Below are 9,009 nucleotides of genomic sequence, written 5' to 3'. Positions count from 1 at the left end.
GTCGTGTCCCGCCCTGTGCGCCGGCTCCCCCTGCAGCGCGGGCAGGCCTGGCCTGGGGGGCTAATCCAGGTGCCTGGTTTCCACCGGGGCTGCTCAGTGCTTTGGTGCCCGCCAGGCCCGTGCTGCGTTTTCGTGGCCAGCTGCAGGCTCCGGGCAGTGCAGTCCGGGGCGGGCCCCCTGGCCAAGCCGCGGGCTGAAGGTGGAAGGTTGTCAGGGCCCTAGGGCTGTTGTTGTGGCAGCCTCCCCTCCGAAATTCAGACCTGCCTCTTGGTCCCTGGGTTTTGCTGCGTCTTCGTTCGGTTTTTTGCTTTCTCTGATGTTTTCCATGGCTTCCCGCACCCTGGTGTGGGACCGGTGGGCTGTTAGGGCCCCTTCTGCTTTGCGCCAGCGGCTGCGTTGCTGCGGGCGAAGGCTGCGTTTCTGCTCAGCCTGTTCTGGAGCAGGGCCGTATGACATTTTTGCCCATCGGCGATATGGGCGCGATGTCTTATTTCCTCTGCATGCCATGTAGCTTCTCAAATCAGCAGCGAGGCCTGTGCTTTCGTGTTTGATGCTTCATTTGACAAGAGGCACATTATATTTCAATATGTATTTTACCACGGGCTCAGCCTCTTTGTTTTTCGTGCTTGTGTTTGGAAAACTAAATGTTAGTTTTAAGGTACAGCTGACGGGCTAATGGTGCCCTTCGGTGCTGAAGCACAGCTGAGTCTGAGTCGTGTTGGCAAACAGATCTTTATCCCCCTCACTTCCATGCTCCTCCATAACCTCGTGACTAGGATGAAAAGTAGCAGCAGTCTCCTTGGATTGCAGCACACAGACTACATCCAGGCTGTGTGGAGAAATAGACCTGGTTCAGATTAATAGGGAGACTATAATATCCCCTGGCTTGATCAGTAGCTGCTATTAGTATAGGAAATTGCAAACTTTTCTCTTCCCTCATCTGTACAGGCAACAGGTTCACTCCGTAGAGATCTTGTTCTAAAATGATTGACTTTTGTTAGCGCATGAACTTTCCTTGTTAGACTGGGAATTACTTCCACTTCTTGGTTGACATGGGGGGGTTGGGAGAGGAATGAAGGACATGACAAGTGCCTAAATACAGGGAAGTAAATGTTGTTTCTGTTGCTTCAAGTTCACATTGCTGTTTACCTTCATAGATTTTGCTGCATTTTTGCAAGACAACGCTTGTTACTCATAGTGAGTGTGAAGTATGTGTTACACCCGGAGTGAGAATTTCAGGCTGTTCAGAACAATGTTAGGTAGAAGTAATCAGAGCCTTAATGTTTTAATGTTCAGATTTCAGGAATGAGTAGCCAAAAAGTTGGCTGTACACAACATATCTATCTGGTTTAAGAAGTAAGATAACTTTTAACATGATATGGCAATCATTTTTTTTTTTTAAATGTGGGTGTCTAGAGTTAGCTCTGCACTTTCAGATTTAAACAGCTAAGCAAATGTCCTGATTTATGGAACAGCTACAGCTCCCACTGACTTTAATGAGACTGTTAACAAAAATAAGCATTTTTTATTTGAAATCACCACTTTGGGCCCTTACTTTGTAATTTAATTGTGTACAAGATCTCTTTTTCAGCGTGGTACTTTCGTCTCTATTTCTGATGTCAACCTCTGGAGTACATGAACACTCTCCTGACAACTAAATTAGATTTGTATGATGACACCCCTAGTTGACAAAGAATCTTTACTTTTCTTCCTTTCCTGGTAAAGGAAACTACTTTGAGCCAAAATTACTTAGCAAGGCCCGGCCTGCTCCTTCCCTTAGGTTTCCCTTATGCGGCTATATAAACCTCAGTTCTCTCAGTGACTGATCTAGCACAAACTAGGCAGCATTTTACAGGCTGATGTCATGTGCTTCCTAAGAAATAGTGTGCGAGCAGTTTGGGAGACGGGGATTTCCTGAGAGTTTGGCTTTGGGAAGTCTTGCATTTTGACGGGAGGGCTAAAAGAGGGGAGCATTTAAAACAGGGTGGAAAAGAGGAAAGGAAATTTCACAGAACCCGACATCTACTCTGTAGCCTTTCTAAGCTCTGCTAAATCAAAGAACTCTACAAAAATGTATATATCCAGATACAAAGCATCTTTGATGTACAGGAACTTATGTCAAGCCCAAAAATAATATAGGGTCATATCAGCTAGACAGGGAAACATCCTATTGGATTTCTTTTCAATATGGTTCTTTTGAGCAATCTTTGACCCACTAGACCTTTTATGTACTCTGTGGGAAGTGTAAGTACAGCCTGTTTCCTTCTAACTCTCATATGGCAGGCTTTTTCTCGAAAGAAGTATCTAAAAAGATACTTTGCGTTTAGTTTAGTTTAGTTTAGTAGCTCAGTTGAGAAGTATTACTTTTAGGGGTGCTTTCTATGTGTGGTGATTAGAAGCAGTGCTTTTAGAGACAGTGACTTACTTAAGTTTTCCTGATTTTCAGCAGAAAATATTTTAATGAAATATTGTGTTTACTTGGTGTACAAGATGAATATGTGTAAATCGTGGCGGATGGCATTCACATATACAACATGAAAATATTTCATAGATAGTAACACTCATTGAAGAAGAGGGATACAGTGGATTACAGAGACTTTCACTCCTCTGCAGTTGGTTCACGTAAAGGCCAGTTGGGAGAGAGCAAAGGTCATTATATCACTCCATTTTGCTAATTTCCACCCTCTGCAGCCTCCACAAGGAGGCTGTCACCTTGCGTTTAACTGTGCTTTTCTTCCTACAGGGAAGTGGTTGCTGTGGTGCTCCTCAGAGACAAAGTTGAGATGTTGGTGAGGTGCAGCAATGTGAATGGTACCTGTTCTCTCAAGTTCAGATTTACTGGACTTGTAATTTAGCACTCCTCAAAAATGCTATAGTCATTTAATTATTATATTGGGGTCTAGGATTATCCCTGGTTTTTTTCCTGTTGTGATCTCTAATTTTTACATCTCCTTTACTCACAAAGCTTCTTACAACTAGCAGTTACTCCCAGCTGTAGTGGGGTAAACTGTATAGACTTTTAAAAATAGAACAGCATTTTATTTTCTTTGTACTTTGAAGAAAGAGCATTTAAATACATATTCATTAGAGAATAGATGACTAACTGTTTTCTTATGTAGAATAGTCCATTTTCCCTTAATGTGTTTTTCAGTATGGTTTTTTTTATTGGTCTGTTAGTAAGAAGTTTTTTAAGCTGAGTAAAACTGACCTTATTCTAGTTAACCATTATCTCTTGTTTTTTTCAAACAGCAAACCACACTAATAGTTACTAAAATAATCTAAAATAATACCACTTTTTACTATTTTAGGGACAGGAATTCAAGAATTGTTCTCCAAGATAGGTTGCTGCTGCTACAGCCTTCCTTCTTAGTGTGCTGTTGAAGATCTCACTTGAAGTGTTCTTCTGAAGAAACCAACAAGGATAGGAGTACTTTTTTAAAAAAAAAATGTTTAAAATACAACTGTGTGTAACAGCTAACAGGATACCCAGGAAAAGACCATATATGTGTGATCTCTGCTACAAACAGTTTGAAACACCTTCCAAATTAGCTAGGCATTATCTTATACACACTGGTCAAAAGCCATTTGAATGTCACGTGTGTCATAAAACTTTTCGGCAGCTAGTCCATCTGGAGAGACACCAGCTAACCCATAAACTGCCTTTCAAATGTAATATTTGTCGTAGAAACTTCAAGAACTTGATCACATTTTTAAAGCATCAGCAGCTTCATAATGAAAACTACCAGAGTAATATTAAGCAAGCAAAAAAACCAGTGGATACCAAGCAAGATAGGCTGGTGTACGAGAAGTTTAGATGTTCCATTTGCCAAAAATTGTTTACAACAGAAGAGAGGTGGATGCTGCATCAGTGCACGAAATCAGATCATCTGCATAGTGCCAGAAGGAGAAAAAAAACTCATGTGTGTGAAACCTGTAACAAGATGTTTCCATCACGATCTAAGCTAGAAAGACACTTGCTTATTCACACTGGCCAGAAACCTTTTACGTGCTCCTTGTGTGGTAAATCTTTCAGACAGTCATCCCATCTGAAAATCCATCAGCTCACACACACAGAAGAGAGGCCTTTTCAGTGCTGTTTTTGTCAGAAGGGGTTTAAGATACAGAGCAAACTCCTGAAGCACAAGCAACTCCATGCCAGAAATAAGACTTTTTCTAGTATCCTATATAAAGCAAAGAATCCTAAATACCCCAGGCTACAGAACCTGCTGGAAAGGAAAAAGGATAATGTTGAGAATGTTAATGCTGATGAGTCCCATGAGACTGACCCGCTAGATGTTTACTCTATTTATATCGTACCTTTTCAGTGCCCTGTGTGTGAGCAGTGTTTTGAAACAGAGCACATTCTAAATTTGCACAAATGTTTTTACCCCAAAGATGGCAGGAATCCAAACAGTGGCATGGGAGCCTACAACCATAGAACTAGCATTAAAAGTAAAATCCTGATGAAGCTTAAGTGTACTGGAGAAAAGGCACTCGATTCTTCTCTGTCTGACAGAAAAAGGATGAAAACAAGTCACTTTAAAAGTCATGACCTGGTTGCTGCAAGCGAACACCGTTCTGATCAGAATGCTTCTCCTAAAGCTTTTAGGAGCTACCACAGCAAGCTTGTCATGCATAAGACAATTAGCAATAAAAAGAAAAGAACATTTACTGTGCCATTACCCTGGCAAGAACACCTGCAAACCCACAAATTAGGAATTAATTTAAAATGTATGCTTACTGGCAAAAGCATGTTAAACATGGATGAATCAGTGCATAATAAAGATGATTCTTTTTATGGTTCATCAGATGATGGTTTCTTTGATAATCGAGAAGTACTTCACTGTGCTTTTTCAGCTCCCACTGAAAATATCCATAATAGACACAAAGTGTGTAAATGTGACAGATGTGAAAAAATCTTTCCTTCTTCATCCAAACTTCAAAGACATTATCTGATTCACACGGGACAGAAGCCCTTTGCCTGTAATGTTTGTGGGAAGACATTTAGACAGTCAGCTCACTTAAAAAGACATCAGCTCACCCATACTGAAAAGAGACCATATAAAAGCCCTGCTTGCCAGGTGGGATTTGAAAATCTGAACAAACTTTTCAATCATCAGGGAGATCACATCGAATTTAAGTCTTCTCAGCCTGTGGGTTATTTCCAAAAACCTTCACAGGTATCTGGCTTTCAAGAATTTGAGCTGATACAGCCAAACCAAGCAGCTGAAATCAAAGTTGAGATAGAATCTGGGGACTTCGTTCTTGACACCAGCAGTAGAAACACACAGCCATATTTGTGTAGCAAATCAGTAGAAACAGAGGAAAGCCATTATAGTCACTGGTATGATTTTTCTGGGAGTACAGAAGAAAGTGAAGTCGTTAAGATGTTGTATCAATGCAGTGTCTGCTTTAAAACTTCTAAATCACCTTCAGAACTTGAAAGACACTGTTTAATGCATGCTGGATAGAAGCCATCTGAATGTTCAGTTTGTGGTAAAACTTTCAGACAGGCCCCGCATTTGAAAAGGCATCACCTTACTCACTTTAAAAAGAGATCATAAAGATGGAATGTTGACCAGAGCTCCACTGAGTGGAATAACAACTGCCATGGGATATTTTGTGTTGAATAGAAAGGGATGGTGTCTGATGAAATTATGTTGCTAAAGTATAAAGTGTCTTGATTACATAATTATTAAAAGTCTGAAATTAGGTTGAATATTTTATGGAAGGAGGCTACTACTTATGGCTATGATCTCATGAAAGGTTAATTTACTTATGTTTAGGCTGTCCATTGAGTATATTCAATGATGAAAATGAGCTGATTGTAGAAGATTCTAGTGGTTTTAAAAAGAAGTTTATAAATACACATGGCTATTGCATTGACCATATTACAGCAAATCTGTAGTGCAGTATAAATCACAAGTGTTAAAGGTTGTGCCTCTTCCCATATCTAGTTTTAGTATTTCATGACAATATGCTGTCTGACTAAACCTAACAAAAAGCAAAGGCCAAAAGGCTGTCCTCATAGTATATAAAAAGGCCCCCTTTCATTTGGTGTTTCCACCTCCATGTATATTGCAAACATAGGATGCATGCTGCGCCTGATTTGGTGCCTTATTTTCATGTTCTTGTTTCTTCTACAGACAAGGTGATGCCAGAAGAGGCAGGCAAGCACTAGATAAAGCAGAAGTAGAGAGGAAATTCTAGAGAGAGAAATTATTTTTACATTAGTAATATAAGGTTAATGGAGAAAAATGCTATTTACTTTATTTGTGAAGTGCTTTGAAATCTGTGGATGGAGAGCAGTATATAAAATCTAGATTTTTTTTATTTATTATATTATTAAACAAATATACATTAAAATTGCAACGTTTGTTGGAGTCTATTCAACCTTGTACAACGCTTCTGGGGTCACCTGACCCCAGTTGTCTTTCGCACTTGGTGCAGGGGGGCGGGACTTTGATCTTCCAAGGTCCCTTCCAGCCTCACAATCTATGAACCTATGAAAGTTCATTTGCTTCCAACTGGCCTTCTGGTCATTCCACGTAATACTCAAGTATTTTTCAAGGGAAGTGGATAACTTAAGCTCCCAGTTTTGTTCAGGTTGCAATGTTCTTTTTAGTTTTTCTCTCCATTTTTACACCCTATAGTCTGCTCTGTCAAAAGGCTGAAATTGTGGGGGACGGCCTCTTTGTTTCCCAGTGATACTACAGTACAAATTAAGGAAATATTCCTTATGGTGGGATAAGATAAGTGACGAACAACATTATCAGGAAGTTGCATCCCTTTATATGGGACTGCAAGGGACAGCTAATCCAACTCAAGTAGGTCCATTTTTGCATTAATAAAACCTGCAGATGCAGTCTGAAATTTCTGACTCCTATGCCTGTTGTGCTGGTAGAATGGATGAAAAATTGATGCATTGGTTAAGCAGACTAAGGAAACTTTATTTAGCATAAGTAAAAATAAAGTTAGGGTTTGTTCTTCCTTTAAAAAAAGTTGCCTTCTGCTACGTTTTTATTTGCTTATGTGACTTTTGAAGTTGAAATGTAAAGTTTCCAACTATATCCTAACTAACACAAAAATTATATGATTAAACCTGTTTAAATCGATCCAGAATTATTATTTTTTAAATCTTTGGACTGATTTTTTGCAGTCTATTAAGTAGCTAACATATATTGCAGTGGTATAAGCTGTGTTTGGTATGACTGAAGTGAGGTTTGTTTGTTTTTTTTGTCCCCATTCTGAAACGATCTCCCAGTTTGGGAGAGAATAAAATTAAAAAGACAATCTGAAACAGTTACTTGCTGGTATTTTTATATAAGAGTGTTCCATTAACTCTAAGAATCACTATTGGTTATATATTTAAATTCTTTCTCCATGTTCTTTTTATATTGTTTTGGTGGAATACAATATTATATCAAATGTTTTGAAGGTGTGCTGTAGAGCTCTTTTGAAGTATGTACAATAAACCATTTACTTACATGGTATCTCTACTGATACTTGCATTGTATCTCTCATGTGAAGGGTCTAGAGCAGAGGTGTCCAACCTTTTTGAATGTGGGGCCGGATCATGAACTTTTTATCACCCAGTGGGCCAGCGAGCCATATTCAAAGACCTCACAGGAAGTGGTATCAAATCAGGAAGTGGTGTCACGTGACCTTTGACACCAATGAAGTTTCAGGAAGTGACAATGAAATGGGTCTGGAAATGTGGTTTAAAATCCAAAATGAAAACAATATAAAAGCAACAATGAAATACGAAACTCTTGACTAAAATAAACACTTTCACATAATGCATAATGAAAGAAGCATAATGCAAGTCGACAGATCAAATGTGGAAAAGATATCAGCCAGAGTGGAAACTAATCAAAGGTAGAGGGATGTGTGTCTATGGGAGACACCTGTGCGGCGCTTTGCACCTCACCCGCCTGGCCGCAGCCTCCCTGGGATGTGCAGGAAAGGCGCCCTCCACTCTGCCACCACCAGCCTCGCTGCCCCGGTGGCTGTGTGTGCTCCTGCCTCAGCCCCGTGTGGCTCCGCTGCTGAGCCCTGGCCCCGCGCCGCCACCTCCGCCTGCTTTCAAGGATTCCCAGTAAGTCCCTGGGCACCAGGGACTGCGTGTGTGCCCAGGCCCTGCTGTGAGGCACTGCTCGCTGAGGGCTGCGTGTGGGAACCTTGCATCTTCCCCAGCCCTTCAGCAGCCATTAGGAAGCTGCTGAGGGGCTGGGGGAGGGACAAGGGGTGGGAACGAAAGTAAACAGTTTTTATTCATAGTTTCATAGTTTCAGGGTCGGAAGGGACCTAATAGATCTTCTAGCCCGACCCCCCGCCAGGGCGGGAGAACAACCCAAAAACACAAACAAAACCACTCACCCTAAAAACAAAAACGGGACTCAAATGAGTCCAGCCAGGTAAGTATCCAGCCTCTTCTTAAAGATCCCCAGGGTAGGGGCCAGCACCACCTCCCTTGGAAGTTGGTTCCAGCTCCTAGCCGCCCTGACTGTGAAGTAGTTTTTTCGGATGTCCAATCTGTACCTCCTCTCCATCAACTTGTGCCCATTATTCCTTGTTATGCCAGCAGGGGCTAGGGGAAACAGCGTCTCCCCCAAACCCTTCTGGTGCCCCCTAGTGAGTTTATAGACGGTCACCAGGCCCCCCCTCAGCCTTCTCTTGTGGAGGCTGAATAGGTTCAAGTCCCGCAGTCTCTCACTGTAGGGTCTGCCCTGTTGTCCCCGGATCATGCGGGTGGCCCTCCTCTGGACCCTCTCCATGTTGTCCACATCCCTCCTGAAATGGGGCGCACAGAACTGGACACAATACTCCAGCTGCGGCCTGACCAGCGTCGCATAGAGGGGGAGGATCACCTCCCTGGCTCTACTCGAGATGCACCTGTGGATGCACGACAAGGTCCGGTTAGCCCTGCCAACCATGACCTCGCATTGTCGGCCCATGTTCATCTTGGAGTCAATAATGACACCAAGATCCCTTTCCGCCTCCGTGCTC

At 41.8% G+C, this 9,009-nt stretch overlaps 1 protein-coding gene across 1 annotated transcript; it reads left to right on the top strand.

Moving 5' to 3' along the window:
* Nucleotides 1–6: 6 nt before the first annotated feature.
* On the top strand, nucleotides 7–7,513 carry ZNF770 (zinc finger protein 770). Its single transcript, XM_025203081.1, has 2 exons — nucleotides 7–2,811; nucleotides 3,309–7,513. The coding sequence occupies exon 2, from the start codon at nucleotides 3,447–3,449 to the stop codon at nucleotides 5,469–5,471; it is 2,025 nt and encodes a 674-aa protein (XP_025058866.1). The 5' UTR covers nucleotides 7–2,811; nucleotides 3,309–3,446; the 3' UTR covers nucleotides 5,472–7,513.
* The last annotated feature ends 1,496 nt before the right edge of the window (nucleotides 7,514–9,009 follow it).

This window comes from Alligator sinensis, unplaced genomic scaffold (genome assembly GCF_000455745.1).
Source record: "Alligator sinensis unplaced genomic scaffold, ASM45574v1 scaffold83_1, whole genome shotgun sequence".
In the NCBI taxonomy this organism is placed as follows: domain Eukaryota; kingdom Metazoa; phylum Chordata; order Crocodylia; family Alligatoridae; genus Alligator; species Alligator sinensis.
Note: the sequence above shows the minus strand (reverse complement) of the source record. Positions and strands in the feature narration are given on the sequence as shown.

Excerpts from the sequence above, each read along its gene's own strand:
- ZNF770 (XM_025203081.1), top strand. The coding sequence starts at position 3,447 with ATGTTTAAAATACAACTGTGTGTAACAGCTAACAGGATACCCAGGAAA.